At 39.9% G+C, this 20,477-nt stretch overlaps 1 protein-coding gene across 2 annotated transcripts in view; it reads right to left on the reverse strand.

Moving 5' to 3' along the window:
* Window positions 1-381: 381 nt before the first annotated feature.
* ARHGAP15 (Rho GTPase activating protein 15) overlaps window positions 382-20,477 on the reverse strand; it is a 431,141-nt gene continuing 411,045 nt past the window's right edge. For both annotated transcript variants that reach the window (XM_067549899.1, XM_067549898.1), the window contains one exon: window positions 382-1,681. In XM_067549899.1, coding sequence (XP_067406000.1) covers window positions 1,498-1,681 — 184 coding nt within the window. In that variant the 3' untranslated portion in view covers window positions 382-1,497. The remainder of the gene's footprint in view (window positions 1,682-20,477) is intronic.

Raw genomic sequence — 20,477 nt, forward strand, 5'->3', positions numbered from 1 at the left:
AAACATACCTCAGATTTTCCTGCTGCTAGATTCTTCCAACTTTACCAGTTGATCCTAGAGCCTGTGCTTGTTTAATGATGCAGCACCGTCGTTATACATTTAGTCTCATAGATGATCACTCTAAGGAGCAACCTCTTCTGCTTAACAACTTGGTATTTTGTAAAATGCTGTTAAACAAAGCCAGTGTAATTCCTGATCTGTTAGGGGTGATACATGAGACATATCTCTCATGAACAGCAGATCTATGCATTAATCCTGTGTTTTGGGGTCTTTAATTGCTTTAAATATTTGCTTCTAGATCTTTGTTTCACACATTTTATTTACATGGTTTATTTTTCATTTTATGAACAAATTGATAACCAGACAGACTCTTTACCACACTGGATTAGTTTTATTTATTCTCTTTGAACTTGATTAAAAAGCTGTCAAACACAAGTGTACATTTTATCAGCAGAATACTTTTACAAAACATGGTAGAAGATGTGTATAGCTGGAAACATACATTTTAAAATAAAACAATATTTGATATATTCTAGACAGTTACCCTTTTGTTTATCCATGACAACTGAAACTAACCATCAAATGCATAAATTGATTCAAGTCTAGCCAAGTAATCCTAAGGGCATATAAAAAAGGCTTTTTTAAAAGTTCTTTCTAGATGAATTTAATGTAGTTCACCAATAAAGCATCCTCAGGAGCATAATAAAAATTCTACATAACATGACATAGCTAGGGAAAGAGGAAAGATGTACAATGTGATGAAGAATCAAAATGGATGTTACATTAAAAATGAGCAGTCATGCAATTTCTGAATTTCATGTACAGTATTTAAGGACAAAATGTCTAGGCTTTAATTTTGTGCCTAATTTTTTAGACAGAAAGTTTATAATACTGTAATAAATACCTCTCTCTCTCTCTCTCTCTCTCTCTCTCGCCTTCTTTTTAAACATATTCATTGGAAACTGTTTTGAACTGTCATTTTGCTAAAGGAAAAAATTCTATTCAACACGTCTCCATAACTTTCACTATACATCTAAAGGAACAGGTAAGTTATATTTACACCAAAAATTGATTATGAATCATAAAATGTTTGTTTCAATTTAATGGCTTTTAATATATTTTTAAAACCATTAACCTCCATTGCTGTTTATCTTGTTGTGCCACTGTATATGCTGGTAAGTAGCGGGTTCGATATTTTTTTTACCATATTCTATACACCCAAGCTTGAAAATAATGGAATGCAAAATGACACAGACATGGATTTTTAACAGAATGAAACTCTCAAAGGATTAATGTAGAATACATATAGGCAAATGTTGACAATATTTTTTTATTCCAATGTTTGAAAATTAAACACAAAATCATCATTAAGTTTTCACAAAATGAGGCATCTGTCACTTGAAAGAAAAAGAAATATTTCAGAAATATGTTTACAGAAATGTAAAAATATTAGACATCAAGACAGATGTGAACATTTTCAATAACAGGCCCTGTCTGTCAGTCTTCCTCAGAGCTGAAGATCTTACTGTATTCACTTAACATAAGTTCAACTATCTGGTTTTGGTACAGCATGTGTACTGCCATGTTCCCTGTCTCCTTTTCAGGTCTAAGGAGTGTTGGTCCAAATACGATTCCTAAGCTTTGTGTTGACATAAGATTCACGGATTGCTTGGCTGCTATCCTGTTGACAAAAGGAAAGAATTGGTTAAAAATGAAGGATGTCAAAGGAGTTGCTGTTGCATTTTAAGCAGAGAAACACATTTTATTGATTCTCCTATCAGTAATGTTTATTTGGTTAAATTATCAAAAAGAAAGAAAAGGGAGGAGGGAAGAGAAGTCGATAACTTCTGGCAATATGACAAACGATGAAAGCAAATTTATCTGTAGACTGTAAAACATTTATTGAGTTGAGATCTAGTACCTGAATTTCCGTGATCAAGTAAGAGTGCACAATACATTACTATATTATTTGTTTGTATGTACTGATGGTTGGATGCATACTATCCCATTATGTGCATTTAGACAATGGGGATAAATATCAGGCCCCCAGGGTTAGGAGACAGTCAGCTTTGTTGCAGGGGGTCCTGGAAGGAACCTACTTCCTTATGTTAGCAGAATCTCCTGTACTGGTGCATGGAAAAATTAAATGAAAGACCACATGAAACTTTGCCACTTCTGCCAGTCTCAACCCAGTTATCTGAGGGGTGCAGGAATGGAAAGAAACTTTGAGAAGAATGGTAAAATATATCACAGTATGTATGACATGTTTATCCTGACACAAGGCTTCCTAAAAGAAAATAAAACCTTCCATCTTAAATTAAAGCCTTTGGAAAATAATGCTCAGGATTACAGAATTAGACATATTGGTTTTCCATATAATTTATGAAGCTGTTGTCTACAATATTAATATTAAATGTTGATAATCAGGTATTCGGCATTGAGAAGACTTTAACATCCTTACAGAGAAGACTTTAAGGATCAAGATATCTGACTTAAGAACAATACAGGTTTAGTGGATAAAGCTTAGGTGGCTAATTCTGAAAATTTGGCCCACTGGGCCAGATCCTCACATAATGTAAATTAGAATAATTCCACATCAATCAATGGAGCTACACTGATTTACACCACTTGGGGACTTGGCCTATAATCTGCAACAATAATGTCTAGCCTGAGAGTGGAAGAATCTTTTTAAAGTACTACTTAAGAACTGTAACTTACACTATGGGTCTGATCCAAAGCCCAGTGAGGCTAATGGAGAGACTCCAATTGACTTCAGTGGTATTTGGAACAGTCCTTATGAAAGCAAAATCCCAACATGTCTGATATTCTCTAATGGAGAAACCCAGTGAATAGAAATCTGTTTTCTTTAAAAATAAGTAAAATAACTAGAATGGAAAGAGTCTAATATAAGCAGGTTTTATAGAATAAATTATAGTCGGCCTCTACCCATGAATGCAGACTAAAGGTACCTTCGAAATTTAACTATACATTGATCTTTTCTTTTCATTTATGAACCCTTTATAACATAGTCGTTTTAACACTTTCTGTCATTCTGAAAGGAGAAATGGCTTACTCTCCAGAGTGAACTGATTGGGGAAAAGTACTGTCTAACCTTTGTTTCATTCTCTGTCTTACCTTCTGCACCTGATGTATCTTTCAAAAACCCTGACAATTTAAAAAGCAGAAATTCTTCTGTTTCTAAATACTTTTTGCAAAAGCTACAGTAAGCTCCACTAACAGTGGCAAAAGCTGCGTGAGACATCATCTGTTCCATGCCTTAGAGAAAGATTTCTCTCCTGTTAGTGGGTGGGTCATGCAGTGAAGACTATTTTGTAGTGGAACCCTGCCAATCTTGTAGTTTACCACATTCCCTAAACACATTCATTTAGGTTTTTTTGTATGTATAAATAGGAAGCATTACTGTAGTTCAGTCTCATATTTGTAGCTGTGGTGTCCATTACACAAAGCACTCTCCATATGGCACTAATCAGAACATCTTAATTATTAGTTTCTTAAAATATAACATCTTTATTATAAATGAAAAAAAGAAATTATTTTGCCAGTATGGTAATATTAACATAGCATTGTTCATCTCAGGCAAGTGTTCAGAATGTCTCAGAAGTTAGGCAGGAAAACTACCTGTTAACAGTTTTGGTGCCAATTGAATAAGTGTGAGTATCTGATCGCTGTCATACATTTTATCCTAGATATTTATTGTTATAAACATTTTTCATAAGGTTAACAGAGCCATTTTCCTAATATCACTCTAGCAGTTGTCAGGTGATTAATAAAGTCCTGATCCCATAAAGAGTTATTTGTTCATGTGCTTAAGTTTAAGCACATGAATAGTCCCAATGATTTCATCTGGACTGTTGATATGATAAAAATTATGTATGTAAATAATCTTTGCAAGATCACTGTATTATATTGACACAGATACGAGGATCCATGTCACCCAGGAAAAATTCATGTGCAATACTTCTATCATGCACATTTGGAGAAGTAAGCGTTCTAGCACTTACCATGGTTACACAGTGAGATGATACTCCTACTATTAACATCTGAAATCACCCCCAAAATATGCTGTTGCTTCTTGCCTGAGGGAACTAATTCGGTGTGCTTAGAGGCCACCTACCAGATTGGGCCCTGCACAGACAAGTGCTGCTGGAGGACGAGCTGGAGCTCCCCTTATAACCTTTAGTCCAGCAGTTAAACCACTCACCCAGGAGGCAGGAGGAAATCCCATTGTTTGCCTGATATGGAGCAGCAACTTGAAGATAGGTATCCCTCAGGGGATGCAAATACCCCAACACTGCGCTATAGGGTACAATAAGTAGGGCTCGCTGAACCTCTCCTATTGAAGCTGTTCTGTGTTGTATAAAATACTTAACTATTCATTGGAACAGAGAGATGAACTTGGGGCTTCCACAGCCCAGAGCAGTGTCCTATCCACTGATTTAGTGAGCCATTCGTGCTCTTTCTCTGGCCCAATGACTATTTAATTAGTCATACAAAGTGGAACAGCTTCAAAGAGCCCTATCCCAAGATACCCTATAGCCCAGAGGTGAGGGCACTCACCCGTAATGTGGAACACAGGCAGGGGAAGAGGGGAAAATCTGATCCTAGATCGCCCACAGCCATGGTGAGTACCCTAATGACTGGGCTGAAGAATATAAAAAGGAAAACACCCCGCCTCCCTTTTTTGTGTAAAAGGGCTTAGGCATCTGACTTCAGGAGAGGGTTCACAGCTGTGAATCCCAAGTGATGATAGGCATCTCTGACCCGAACTTAGGGGCCTACGTCTTTTTGACGGGCCAGGTTTGGATCACACCCCTCTTCTTGGCATTTGCTATTGGCTAACTTAGGTGGCTCCCTGCTCAGGGTGCTGGCTTTTGTGGATCCCATTCTTAGGTACCTGACTCTCCACGCAAACCATATAGGGAGTCTGGGTGCCTAACTTGGGGCTGTGGATTCCACTTGGCTGCAGGGTGCTTAAACTGTAGGCATTGCCCTGCTGAGCCTAAATCCCTTTTGTCAATCTAGTCCTGAATATTTAAATACTGCTCTCCCCCTGGCTCAGGCCCCACATGGCACCAGCTGGCAGTTTCAGACCAGCACATAGGAGATAGTATGTTGCAACCTCTTAAGGTGTGTAGTAGCAGAAGTGCTGCCTCCAAATGCCCAGGAAGGAATACTGTCTTTCTGAGGCAGAATGACTCCCTGTGCTCTTTCTGGGCTGCACACCCCTTACACAAAGGTTCATTTGGGCCCTACATAAATAACTAATGGTGTCATAATCTTATGGTCCATGGATATGGGCACGGGGCCAGGCGTCAGGAGATCTAGTTCTATTTCAAGCTCTCTGAGTCCTGTTGTGTGACCTCGGGCAAGTCACTTCACTTTTCTGAGCCTCTCTCCCCCTCCTACAGTTTGTCTGTCTTGCTTCTGAAGATTGTTAATCCAGTTATTGTGGGTAGTTCTCTGAGAATATCCACTCAGTGTGCAGCAGCAGTGAAAATACCCAGCAGAATGTTGGGAACCATTAGTTAAAGGGGTAGATAATGTCAGAAAATGTTATAATGATACTATATAAACCCATAATATGCCCACACCTTGAATACTGCAAGCAGGTCTGGTCACCCCAACTCAGAAAAGATGTATTAGCATTGGAAAATATTCAGGAAAGGGCAATGAAAATGATTAGCTTCCATAGGAGGAGAAATTAAAAAGACTAGGACAGTTCATCTTAGAAAAGAGATCACTAAGCGGGATATGATAGAGGTCTATAAAAATCATGAATGGTGTGGATAAAGTGAATAGGGAAATGTTATTTACCCCATCACATAACACAAGAACTTGGGTCACCCAATGAAATTAATAGGTAGCAGGTTTACAACAAACATAAGGAAGTCCTTCTTCATGCAACACACACAGTCAACCTGTGGAACTTGCTGCTGGGGACGTTGTGAAGGCCAAAATTATTAATGGGTTCAAAACAGAATTAGATACATTCATGGAGGATAGGTCCATCAATGGCTATTAGCCAAGATAGCCAGGGACACAACCCCATGCTCTGGGTGTCCCTCTGACTGCCAGAAGCTGGGAATGGATGACAGGGCTGGACCACTGGATAATTGACCTGTTCTATTAATTCCCGCTGAAGCATCTGGTACTAGCAACAGTTGGAAGACAGGATACTGGACTAGATGGCTCATTGGTCTGACCCAGTAGGGCCATTCTTATCTTCTTTGGGGCCTGGACTTTCTCTCACTATGTTTTTGTAGAGAAGATGGCACAAAGGGATACTGATTTAGTTGTGGCCTCTATGCACTAATGTAATATTAATAAATAATAAAATTTGAAATAGAAACTTTTTTGTATAATTGTGGCTGTATTGCTGACTTGTGATCATCATCATCATCATCAAAAATATGAACTACTTAGCAGCCTGAGTGGTATAAATGTTCTGATATAAAATTGACTTACAGAAACAAGTATCTCCTATTTGAAAGTGAATTTTAAATACATCTTAAGTACAATCTGAGGAAAATAATTATGACTTTGTGGCTTCATACCTTTGTCTTTCAAAATAAAAATTATTTATCAATGAAATTATGGCTGCTGTGTTATATCCAGAGTGGGCGCTACTCCTGTAGTTGTGAAGTGAAATTCAGTTTATAAAAAAAGGTAAAATTGGCAAGAATTCATTTTTGGCAAGAGCAAAAAAACGTGATATACAATTTACAACATAAAATAGGAAAGGAAATGCCAGAGCTACTTTTTGTCAAGCCCAAATGGACGGAGCAATGATCCATCCATTTAAGATTATTTTAGAAACAATCTGTAATCCAGTGCTACAGATGTTGGAAAATTGTCAAAAAAATTGTGGAGCTTTATGCTGTGCAAGGTTTATTTTTTTCCTTCAAAAAGTGAGTTGAATTTTTAATTCAAAGAATTTTTTATATTCTTTAAGATCACAAGCCAAAAGAAACTCATATTGGAAATACAGATCTACTCGTTATTATTAATAATGAAAAGAATTAGTGGTGTATTAAAACAGTAAAGTATCTGATTAGAGAACTCTAACATCAAGGACAGCTATATAAGCAAAAATACTTTTTAAAAATTTGTGCTTTGGCTGTTGTCATGGTAACTGGAAGCTGGAAGCAATGTAATTGAGTGCAGGATAACTATACAGTTAAGGTCATTGCTGTATAGGGAATAGGGTTCCCAAGTTCCATGTAAACGTACAGTTTTCAGACACTAACTGTAAAATCATTATTGATTTTGAAGTTTGGGAGTCATGTTAGGTGTGACAATCCCTTCAAAAAAAAACCAAAAAAAAAAAAAAAACCCGACCTGTTAAGAAGTGAACTTTGTGTGAGTGACTAAGGAAGAGGTAAATCTTTCCCATTGGCAACACTGATTCCTGTTCATTTTAAAAGGGAAAAGCATTTTCACTGAAACACACACCAAAATCTATTGCGGTAAAACAGTTTAAATTTTCTATGCTTTTAGCAATGTTATTTACCATTTATTTTAAATTATATTAAAAAAAATAATTTTCAAGAGCCTGATTCTGCCACTGTTACAGTGGTTGGGCAAAATATAATATGACTAAAGAGCAACATGAGGGAACATTAACAGAACAAATCAGAATATCATGAACAAACAAATTGCTCAGCTTTTGAAACACCAGTTGTCAGCTGGTGTAATGCCTGCTGTGTTCCCTGAAGTCAGTGAAGCCACACCACTTTACACGAGTGGCCAGCGTTACTCTCAGGGTTGTTATCAAGCGCATTATCGCTTCTTCCAAACTGTGACAACAAGGAGAAAAGTAAATTCTCAGCTAGGCAGTACATAGCTCACCTGCAGCAATATGCACAGACATAATTAACCTGTGGAACTCACTGATGCAAGCTTGGAGATCAAGACTTTGGCAGAATTCAAGAAAAGATTAGAAATTTACATGGGTAATGAAAACTCCACCGTTACATAAGAGGGGGTAAAAATGTATATGTGATTATACTTTCTTAATTTTTCTGGGCACAGCCATTATAGCCCTAGTGTTAGAAAGAAACTTCCTCTGTGGACATGTTATTTTTTAATTGTCCATTACAGTGTCTTGCATCTTTTCTGAAGACTCGTACTGACCATCGTCAACCACAGATCACTGGACTAGATGGACTATTGGTCTGATCTGATATGTAAATTCCTATGACCGCATTTAGTGGGCAAAATCTGCACGTTTCACTGTCACTTTACCAATAAATACCCCCAAATTAGCTAATATCTGCTTCCTATCCATAGTCAGGCACATGGAAATGAAACATCTTAGCTTCAGAAGCAATCTGTTAAGGGAATGGTTCAGTTGCTTGCTATGCTGAGTGTACTGACATTAGGGACTTCATTAGTTAACAGATCTCTTTGCTTTACAGTTGCAGGGTTTTGGGTTGGCTTTCCACAGTAGTTTCCTGATTTTTTCATTTGGCATATCTTTTAATCAGTGTTGATATATTAAATTTTGATTTTTATGATGATCTGATCCTAGCTGAGCATTTTACACTTTTCCCCCACAAAAGCTTGACTTGCAGAAGTAAAAAAAAAAACCCGAAATAGGTATTGCATTAAATACTTTGCCTTAGCGACAAGATATTTGGGGAGAAATCATCCAAGCTTGAAATAAAATCTTTATTGAAAGTAATTCTACATCCATGCCAGTCAGATACATTGTAGGATCAGAACAGATGTCCCAGGGGGAAACTGTGCACGAGTCAGAGTTGATTACTTGGACCTCCTGTCAGTTCTTAACTCATTGACAATGGCTGCGACATTCAGTACAACTTTGTTTTCTTTATTCAGAAATAAAGTTAATATACTTACCTTAACTGTGCCAAATGTACTGGAAAATAACCTGATGATAAAAGTGCCATCCTGCAAAGTGATAATGTCTGTGTTTATAAGCACATTTTGACAGTGCTTTTGCAGCTTAGTTGTGCACTGTTAGGAAGGAAGTACATGTACCAAACGATGCACAGATAGCCTATCAGGTTTCCTGTGACTACATTTCCTTTTTATTCGATAGGCTCTGGTACATACTTTTCTGATATACAGCATATTATAGTAAAGTCATTTTCTACTGTACACTTACTTCCACTCAGTGATGTTAGGCATTTTTCATGAAAAATCGTTAATATTATTTGGTATTGCAAGGCTGACCGAGATATGGAGTTTGATTTTGGGACTCATTTTAAGACATTGGCAACAGTAAGGGTCCTTTAATAAAAAAGGTCAAAGCCTTGCTTTCCGAACATGCAGAGATATTCTGAGGGAATTGTGACCAGTCATAGGGTTATCCAATTCATCCCAGATGTTGAAATTCATCCTCTGCAAGCAACTAGTACAGGGCCTATGCACCACTTAACCCTTCTTGAGAGATTTACCAATGTAATCAATATAATTCCCTTGATACCAATACCATAAGCCCAATTTGTTTAAACTGGTCAGCTCATTGCAGTGCAATGCAGAGAAATGTAAAATTTAATCATAAATTGGGATTCTCAATATTTTATGAATGCAAATGATCTTTTCATATTACTTATGTACTTTATGGATGATTTGCTCAGTGGCAGTGTGGTGGTATTCACTAGCTGATGAAGCTAAGTAAATGCAGACACTATCAAGTGCAGACACAATCTCTAGTTTACTGTTTGTTAACGTCATATAGTATGTTTTGGGGAGAGAGGGTTTCTCTGTGCATATGTACACAGTATCTCAGATTTATACTTTATAGTGGAGCATCAAAATATTAAATTACAATGTATACCCTTTTCAAAATGTAGTAGGTGGCTTGAATGTATAATTCAAAGATTACAGGAAATACCTAAAATGATTAATATAGTTTTAAACTGCTTTTCTTTCCACCAGCCTGAAATACGAATGTGCTTAAAATTCCTATTTGCTCCAAAATGTTGAATTAAAAATAATAACTACATAAGATTAGTAATAGAAACCAAGTCATAGTGTGTGATATGCTAAAACAGAGGTCAGAAACAGTTCAGACATACTTAAGGGCTTGCTTTAGCTGCATATAGCCTCAGTGCTCCCTGGCCTACAAAAACTTCATAGCGTTTTGCCTTCTGCAGATGCTAATCACAGCTCTTTGGGAGAAATCCCTTCTCTTCAGAGGTTCTGGGCTCCAAGATATAGAATTTGGTGTTGCTCCCTTCTCCAGAATAGCCTTCAGCGCCACTCATTCAACTGCTATATATGGTAACTAGGCAGCTGATAATGGGCATCCCCCTAGCTACCTTACAGCTGGAGTTCTTCCTTGGATAAACTGCAATGGAACCATGACATTGAAACAATGGCTAAATGAAGTTTGAGGACGGGCTCTTATTTGGCCAAAAGACCAAGACCTGAGGCCAGCTGGAAAAAGACATTCATTCTGGCTATTTGGCTTTTCTCTAAATTTAAGAGGAAGGTATTGTAAAATTTCACTCTCCCCCCACACAGGGTCCCAGAGCCTGGGCTCTAGCAGAACCTGAATGTCTACATCACAATTAAACAGACCCTTAGCCCGAGTCAGCCAGCATGGGCCAGCCCCAGGTGTTTAATTGCAGCGTACATAGAGCCAGAGAGACTAAGGTTGGAATCCACAAAGCTACTTAGGAGACTAAACCCAGATTTAGGCACCTAATTTCCCATTGTGATCCAACAAAACTCTTGCGGAACGCTGTAGGTACCTAAACTCATTTGGTGCTAACATTTTTCAAAGGAAAAATTTCCTAGGCACCTAAGTTTCTGCATCTAGGCATATGTGCTGCTGCCTCACACTAGGTATCTGGATGTCTATCTCACACCTGAACCCCAGAGCGATTCATGAACCAAGAGAAGACAGGTGTTCAGCCACCTAACGTGCCCAATGGGCCTGATCCAATAGGCATACTATGGGTGTGCCTACTAGATTGGGCCCCATTCAAAAGCGAGGTGGTGGTTGTAGAACCCCTCCCTTATAACTCTTAGGCCAGTGGTTTGAGCACGCACCTGGGATGCCTCACCTCTTAGGTGAGTGCTCTAACCACTGCATTAAAAGTTAGAAGGTGGGCACCAAGAAACAGGATATTCTGATCTGCAGCTCCCCCAGTCTCTCCTGTTGAAGCTGCTCCACTATGGATATATAATGAACATGTGATTGGAACAGGCGTGCTAACCACTGGGCTGCTTTAATCACTCTTTCATTACTTATCTGAAGTGGAACAGCTTCAAGAGGAGAAACTGAGCAAGACCCACATCACACTATGCCATAGTTCAGTGGCTCGAGTGCTCATTTCAATGGTGGGAGACCCCTGTTCAAATACTTGCTCCCTTTCTTCCACAAAGGGGAGGATTGAACCTGGGTCTCTCACATCCCAGATGAGTGCTCTGACCCCTGGCCTAAAAGTTATAAGGGAGTTTCTCCCACCACCTCCTCCAGACATTTTGAACAGAATGGGGCATCTGCCTAACTCATTCATGCAAGAAATCACACCTAAATCAGGACAGGGGTTCCTGTCTGGATTGTTAGCAGAACTAGGTGCCCACCCTACAGCCTGGACTCACATGCCTATCTCTCAAGAGGGATGGGTTTAGCACATCAGCAGTTCCCATTGGCTAACTTAGATGGCTTCCTGCTAGCATGTTGGATTTTGTGAATTGCATTCTTCGGCGCCTATTCATTGTACAGGGATTGTAGGTGCCTGAGTCAGCTTTGTGGATTGCAGTGCTGTTCCTGTGATTTTTCTAAGCACCTGTATGTTGGTTCTGTGATAAACAGTGGTGCAACACCTAAGTCCCTTCATGGATTCCACCTACGTGACTTGCATAAGGTCTCTTACACAGGAAGCTGTGGCAAAGTAGGCTTTCTATGTGATAGGTCTTGTGCACCTAACACCATCACTATTGGACCATCCCTCCTGTCTGTTTCCCCTAGAGCTAGAGAATCTCCCAGTATTTATGGTCAGACATTTTGCTCTCTTATAGAGTGTTGCATGGAGGCTGGTATTCATACTTGCTAGAGGATTTTTTTGATAGAGAGAGTTTAAATGAGGAAAGGCAGCTGTGATCTAGTGGGCTGAGTAAAGGACTGGGAATGAGGAGACAGAGGTTCCATTTAATCACTGGCTCTCTCTGTATCTCAGGGAAAGATTTTCAAATTCAGCTAAGGGATTTAAGAGCAGAAAACTCTTGTAACTTCTCTATGGCTTAGTTTCCTAATTTGTACAATGGGGTGGTAAACTGTACCCATCTTTGTAAAGTCCTTTGAGATCTAGAGATGGAAAAATTGTTATATAAGTACAAGGTCCTTATGAGTACAGTGTGTGTGTGTGTGTGTGTGTATAAATGAGGAGAGAGGGGCTGGAAAGGACTGGAAGTTGCTTGTCTCTAACTGGAGGAGGAAGATTGAGCACCCTTTTCTGTTTCCTCCCACAACACCTAGCTTCCTTACCCTTCCCATGAATAACTCCCTGATCACCCAGCCTTCCGCTCACTGAGAGCTATCCTGGTGTTACACTTTACAGAACTGGTCACCCTACCAGCAAGATGTAGTCAACTAACTTTCAGGAGGCCAGTAACCAGACGCAGGTTGTGAAATGACCCACTTGACCTCCAGAGGATTCTTTTATCTCAAGCCCTGGCTTTCAAATCATACTAAGCTGGGGTAATTTTTCATTCGGTGGTAAACTTCCATGTCATCTATTGTATTTGGCTTGTACAGTATTTAATTCATTATTTTTTGATTCAACACAAAGCACTTCTGATTAATATTTGAAGATAACACATTTGGACAAATCATCTTAGCACCACAGAACCTTCTACCATTAGTGTAAAGCTAGTTTGTGCAGGAGGCAGAGCTTTCAAAGGAGCTGGTTCAAGGCTGTGAAACAAACTTCCCCTAGAATTCAAGGCCCTCACAAACCTCACCACTGACTGTTCCAAGTGCAAGGTGCATGTCTTTGACCTCCCGGCTCTAAAATAAACAAACAACAAACTGTATATTTAAAAAACCCAAACCCTCCAACCAAAATCCTAGTAAAATAAAACACTGCACATGCAATTCTTCCCATAGGGGAGAGGATGAGAGAGAGAACGAACCATGTATACAGACATTAGGCACATTGCTTAATGCACTCCTTGAAGAAGCTTGGGGCTAGATCCACAAAAAGAATTAAGACATTGCAATGCTTAACTTTTAGACACCCTGCAGCCTAGTGAAATCCACAACCCTGAGTTTAGCGCTCAGACTCCCTGTACAATGCATGGGGAGAGTTAAGTGCCTGAGAATGGAATTAACAGAAGCCAGCAAACTGAGCAGAGAACTGTCTATGCTAGCTAGTAGGAAATGCTGAAGGAGAGAGGTGAGTCTAAGCCCCACACCTCAAAGGCAGCTAGGCACCTAACACAGACATGTGGGAGGCACTTCCCTCTGGTTGAGATTCTCAGCTGAGAGCCATCTTCTGGATTTATGTGCCTGCACGGGGTTATGGTGGTGTAGAAGACCTAGGTGTGAATCCCTTCTGTGCCTGACTTGAACCTAGATCTCCCACATGAGTGCCTCAGCAGGCTGTTGGATATTTTGGTGTGTGTCTCTTAAAATATCCATTGGAGCAGAGTAAGAATGACTCTATAGCCTAGTGGTTAGGGCACTCCCATGGGTTCTAGTCCCTGCTCTAAATCAGGCAGAAGAGAGATTCAAACCTAGATCATCTACATCCCAAGTGATCCCAATCTATCTACTAGGATATTGATTATAGGGAGGTCAGCCTTTTGTGCACATTAGGCATGTTCTGAGGAAGCCTGTTGAATCACTGCCCTCTCCACCCTCCTGGTGAGGAAACACCTAGTTTGAGAATCCTGCTGGGGCTTAGGTGCTGAGCTGAACAGCACCATCAGAACTCGGGCGGATTTGTCCATGGCCACTGGCAGAAATTTAGGTTTAGGTGGCAGCTGAGCAGGGGTTTTGAGGATCTCAGTGGCACCTAAATGATAGACTTAGGCACCTAAAGTGGCAGTTAGGTGCCTAAGTCCCTTTGTGGGCATAATTCTTGGATACTCTGGTGATGAAGGTGACATAAGAACATATACAAAAGCAGATAGTTTCAGACCCAAATATATGCATAGCCCTACTCACTACATCCTTGACAGGCTTTGTAACTTTTGCCTGTGGAAGCTGGGTTTTTTTTTTAGTTTATTACTGACTTCTACAGCAGAACAGCCTAGTGAATAGCTCAACCGGTCATGGAGCCATGATCTATAAGTTTTTGGGGCCTGCCTATTCCAGAAGGCAGCAGATACTTTCATATGAATATAGCTTTAAGTTTCTAAATGACTTTAATTTTTGTAATTCAAGAATGCCTTAAGCCACATTTCCTTGAAACATGAAAAAACTAAAAAGCAGTGAGGTAACAATCTCACTTGAATCAAGAACAGCAAAAATAGAACCTTTATCATCAGCACAGCACATCCAAAAATGTCTTTGTAAAATAAATCAAATTATATGAGTTAATTGATTCCAGGCAACATCAGCAACTGCAGGTGGAAACTGACTAACAGGATGTTTATTAATGAAGGACTATTAATCAAAATTGACAATACCAATTCCTGTTTCTTTTATTTGAATTCTACCTGCAATGGCCATGGAAACATTTGTCGAATTTTTAAATACAGATTTGTAAGACATAGAAATATTAACAAGTGGGATTTTATCTGGAGATATAGGGCTATTTGTTTAAACAGTGAAAGGATATCCTAAATCCAATGTGACAGGCAATGCCAAAGATGCCAGTGGTAATTAATTAGCACTTAATTTAGACCACAGAACAACAGGATATGGAATTGGTGCTCAGTGCCATTTCCCCTTAGGCTCCATCTCATGAGGGTCAGGAGTATGGCTGTTGTGTTGAAGGTCAGTAAATAAATTGGAGGAACACATTGACACTGGACTTTTCATGATAGATATCCTTCACCCTTGTAACTGCCTCTGGCTATCATTGACGAGAAAAGGACTGTGATTGTTTCATGAAGAATGTTGTGTACTAGCGTGATTCAAGCAAGGTAGAGTTTGAACTCACATGTCACAAACTAGTCACACTAGACGCTTTCTAAAGAAACAAAACTATTCCAGCATGTGTCTGTGGTAGAAACGCACTTTTAAACACAGCACGGAAAGCTTGAGAAAGCCTGACAAGCAAGCAAATGCATTTTAAAAAGTTCTTAGATTTGTGAATTTAGCTTTGGCTAATTAAAATAAATGGAAGATTTTAAAGTGAGGGAAGAAATCAGGCCAGCAAGAAAAAACACACACTTCTTCATTATGCTGTGAACTTTGTCTCTAATCACAGTATTCACCAGTTATATAGAACTGTCCATCCGGAGATCTCAAAGATGGGTTAGCATTATTATTTGCATTTTACCATTGAGGAAACTGAGAGGCTGAGATGCTAAGTGACATTTCCATGATCACACAGTGAGTCTGTGCAGAAACTAGACAGCAGATCTCCTGACTCCTAGTCCATTTTCCTAGTCATTGCATATAGCCACCTTTGGACAACACATTCAAAACAGAACGTGAAAAGCATGCAGGAGGGCCTCCAAAAGAACGAGTAAGGCTGTACACAATTGCATATAACTGCAATGGTTTATTTTAAATTTGCTGGTGAGAAAAATAAAAAGCTGATAACCCCTGCCATTGTGTACAATAATATAATCCTCATCCATCATAGCAGGCTTAATGCTTCAGCCAGACAGTGCTATCACTAACTCTCTCAGCTTCTTTACTCTTCTCCCAACAACTGCAAACTCTGGGGAATGAGATGGATTTGGCATACACAGAGAGGGGCATATGATCCTGCCTGCTACAAATACTCTACCTGTTCTAATACAGCCTATTTTGTTCCCTTAGCAGTTCAGCTGAAATGGCAGTTGGCATTAGCATTGCTGTTCAGCGATACCAAGTTTTCTCAAGTTGCTGGCTACAAATGATACCATGCCACACTTCAGAAAGTGATATTTTCCCCCATGATACCAGATGTAGAAACAGCAGAGCTGGTAGTGTGCCCCCTTCACATGGATTTAATTGCTATTGCAGATCCTCTGCTGACTGCACTACCACAGCTTTATATAGTAGTTTCCCCAACCGGGCTGTGTTATCGCATCAGAGAAATACCAGGCCAGACAAGAGACCTCAGAAAATATCCCAAGGAACCATCAGATTAGTATTGACCTTTGCTTTCACATCACCATACACCTTGCAGTGCCCCCCTATACATATCACCTCTAGCCCATGGGTGAAAACCCCATTGTAATCAATTGGAAAACTCCCATTGCTATCTATTCCTTAGCCTGTTGCAGTGTGTTGAAGCTGCAATAATCCCATTGGCAGCAAAGATGTGGACTCAAAATAGATTTCCAAAATGTCCAACTTCTGGCTTAATGCCCACATGTAGCCATTTGGCTGAAATTTTCAAATTGGGGTGCTCAACTTTAGGCAACCTGTTTGAAAATGTAGCTGTTCCAATGTGTCTTGAAAGCCCTGATCACAAACTTAGCTTTATCCTGACAATCATAATTTTTATCCAGTAACATGAACAAATGTTTCTGTTCCATATGGCATGGGATGTTCTTTGGAGTTGTGATAAACTAGGGTTGGCAGAGAATGGCTCCATAGAATCAAAGTACAAGTGCATGTCCTTTGCTGTGAACTTCTAGATATGTATGTTCTCTATAGTTATTCCAAGTCCTGAAAAATCTGTGACACCACTAGTGTGTGCCTCCCACAAAATAAAGAAAAAGAAAAACAAAAAACTGACCCATCCCTAAATCTTTTTCCTAGTGTCCCTCTCTTGTTGATATGATGAAAATTTATGCACGTCGGCCTGCCTAGGAGCAATCATTGAGTATGGTATGTGAATCCTTTAAAAGCTACTAGTGCAACATACATCCATTATATTTGTATCAGATTTGAAAGATGCTTTAACATGCCTCTCAGCATCACAACTGCTTCGTCACTGATATCAAATATAATGAAATGACTGTATCTCTTAAATGCACTAGTCATCCAGTTACATGCCATCCAGAGTTTTTGATTTATTTAAACTTATTTACATTTCATAACCTCACGAGCAATGTATTTATTATGTCAGCATTGTCTTTTCTACCCACACTTTGTCTTGTCCACTTATCTTAGCTTGATATTTATTCTTTAGGCACATATTTAGCCACTTGCACTAAATGCATAAAATGTCTGGAATAAGTATTTTCCATGCATCCTATCTCTGTAGAATGCACCCTTTGCAGATTCTGCAAGTTTTGGAGGGTTCCATGTCTTCTCAATTTTAAATAGGGATTGGGTAGCTCATTGGCTCTCTTGTGTGTTCAACTAACCATCTGCCTGCAGGATTGTTTCAGTGGGTTGTGTGATCATGGCTGAGCCCATCCTAATTGCCTCAGATGCTCTACAAATGTCCACCGTTCATTTTCTGTCATACTAAAGTCACAGTTTCTGGCTTCCTGCCTCGGCTCCATTGAATACTGGTTTAGACACCAGCTTATAATTGTGGGAATGTCTAGAACTGAAGGGTTTAAAGAACTAAGGCTTATTTTTACATTACATTTGTTTCTAATTGTGGTCATCCAAATCTATAGTACCTGGCTGATCTACCACTGCATTGCAGCTCGCTGGTGAGTTTTTGTGGCACAGGGGAAGCTCCAGACAGCATACAGCCAGCTATGCCAACTCTGTGCCATAGGCCACAGGAGTTCCTGGTTAACAGAGGGCGTAGTAGGGGCCTACTGAAGGAAGAAGAGGGTGTGGCCAGGGGATTGCCACGTTCTGGCTGCTCACAGCTGCCACAATGGCCTTAGTAACTGTTGCAGCCAGAGTTCGAATTAGGAGCCTGAGAACTGCCCAATATGGGGGCTGAACTAGTCCCTAGCAAGACCCTGGATTACAGGATGTGCAAAGATGAGGTGCTTCCATTTTAATTCCTACAAGGCACTGAGCTGTGAATTAGCCCCCTGTGCCTCTTTGGTGTGGTCAGGGTCAAATGGCTGCCTACAAATCTGCAGGTTTCTGTGTAACCTCTCCTTCAGATACACTTGAAAAAAACTCCTCAAATCACTGCCAGCTTTCATGTACATTTCCTTAGAATAGTAACAGTGGCGGGGGCTTGAACTGCACCACATCTAATTTGCTGCGTCATTTCTATTAACCCTTTCGATGAGGCCTCAGCTGCAGTGTGTGTGGCCCCAGCACTCTTTTAATGGACTGTCTTCAGTGCAGAGGACACTTCAGACATGCAGGGTAGTGCTACAGGTGTGTTTTACCCAGCGTTTAGTAAAGCAGTACCAAAGTAATTAATCGTTCATTCCCATAGTCTTTAAGGCCCAGATTTTTTAAGGTATTTAGGCATTACTGTATTCAATGTTGGAAGGCCTAACTGATTTAAGAGCCTAAATCTCATTTTTAAAAGGGATTTAGGCACATAGGAGCCAAAATCCCATTGACAGCTCATTGGAAGTTTAACTCCTAAGTGTCTAAATCTCTTTCAAAAATGGGATTTAGGCTGCTACATCATTTAGGCACTACAGTGCTGAGGGCAGCAATGCCTAAATGGGCCTAAGGCCAGATTTTAAAAGGAATGTTAGGTGCCTAAAAGTGTAGTTAGGTGCCTAGTGAGACATTCAAAAGCATCAAGGGTGCATAACTCCTGTTGAAATCAATGGGAGTTAGGTGCCCTGGCACTTCTGAAAGTTCCATTAGGTGCCTGGCTATGCCCTCAGCCACCTCAATACCTTTTAAAATCTGGCCCTAAATTCCTTGTAAACAGTGAGCCTTCTTTGCGCTCGCCTCCTTGGTCCTTACACTGAGTTCAGATCTGGAGCAAAAGATGAATTCAGCCAAAAGACAACTCTGGATCCTTATATTCCTATATTTGTCTTTCGGACCCTCTGGTTGGACTTGCAGATTTCTACTTACCTGCTATCTGGCGGTTTTCTGAGATATCAATAGGAATTTCATTAATGAGGAGGATTAAGTTGTGCTGTGACAGTGCTGGAACCCATCTACATACAAACTGCATGTGTGTTTTACAGGAAGCCCCTGCACTATTTCCAGCTGCTAGACATAACTGCAAATTTCTTAGGGTCAGCAGATATTAATTCATGTGTACTTTAAGCCCAGTGTAGAAAAGTGTAGAAAAACCCAGTGTAGAAAAGCATGATCCATTCAGTCACTAGGAGAGTGTACTGATCATAGTTACATGGCATGCTACATTACTCAGTATCTATCTGTAATGTAAAACTAGATAGCATATAGTATTATGTATGGTAAATATAATGTGGAGAATATACCAGTCTGGAGACAGGGACTCAGATTCTGCAATCTGTTTTGGCCCCTTTATGCCGCTCCAGAGGTGTTACGGGACAGATAGCATCTGAAAGCAGCACCCCAGGAATATCCAGCGTAAAGGGGTTTGCAGAGGCTATAGAAGTTTCAGAACAGCTGTATGCCACCTCTCTTACAGCCCTCAGGGTAGCAATATGCCATGGTAGGGAGGAGGCAAGGCAAGAGCATCTAAAGTCTGAGTATGAAATCAGGCTGAATAAGCATGCTAAAGTTGAGACGATTACCTGAAACAGCAGGACCTTCTCCAATTCTGCCTGCAGCATCTATGCATAAGGCAGAGCTTCTCTTGATCATTCCCTCCCAAACTTCTGGTACAACCTGTGCTGTCCCGCACTGAGTCTTTTTCTCTATCCCCCTAGAGTCTCCTCTCTTTTTTACCTGTACAGAAGCTGTTTCTAGAAGTAGCAAGGGTGGGGAGAGGGCCACAACACTAATGAGTACATCTCTCTAGGCTGCTCCTCTCCTTCTCCCCAGCTCTCCTGTAGGGATGGGCTCAGAGCAGGGAATGGAGCAACTGACAGGAGAAGTGCCAGGAAGAAGACAGTCAAGTAGCTTCTGACAAAACAGCAGCAGTGCCTTCTAGTTGCTGGGTGTGAGAACTGTAAAGGAAAAATCCCAGCTTCTGAGACAGAGGCAACTAGTTGAGACTTGTGACACAGGAGATACATCTATCATAGTCTCTCAGCTGTGGGTTAGCCATTCCACAGATTTATGACTTTACATTGCATCATAATGGGTAATGTATGAAAAGATAAATATTTTCCATTTAGTAACATCTTGCTGGGTTTTCATCTAACTCTATAATTTTAATTATAAAATGAACATAACCTGTATCAAATTATAAATATGTTAACATATTGAACGAGGACAAGAAAAATAAGCACCAGATTTTATGCTATACAGGCACATGAAGGTATAGTAAAAAAATCTGGTTTCCTTGACCACATTGTCATAATATGCATATATAACTGCTTATTGAATCCAGGCTGTGTAGACAACAGCAAGAACACTGGCTCCATACCATCACAATGCA

Source organism: Emydura macquarii, unplaced genomic scaffold (genome assembly GCF_026122565.2).
Source record: "Emydura macquarii macquarii isolate MOO-44397 ecotype Brisbane River unplaced genomic scaffold, CSIRO-AGI_Emac_v2 contig_1253, whole genome shotgun sequence".
NCBI classification, from domain to species: domain Eukaryota; kingdom Metazoa; phylum Chordata; order Testudines; family Chelidae; genus Emydura; species Emydura macquarii.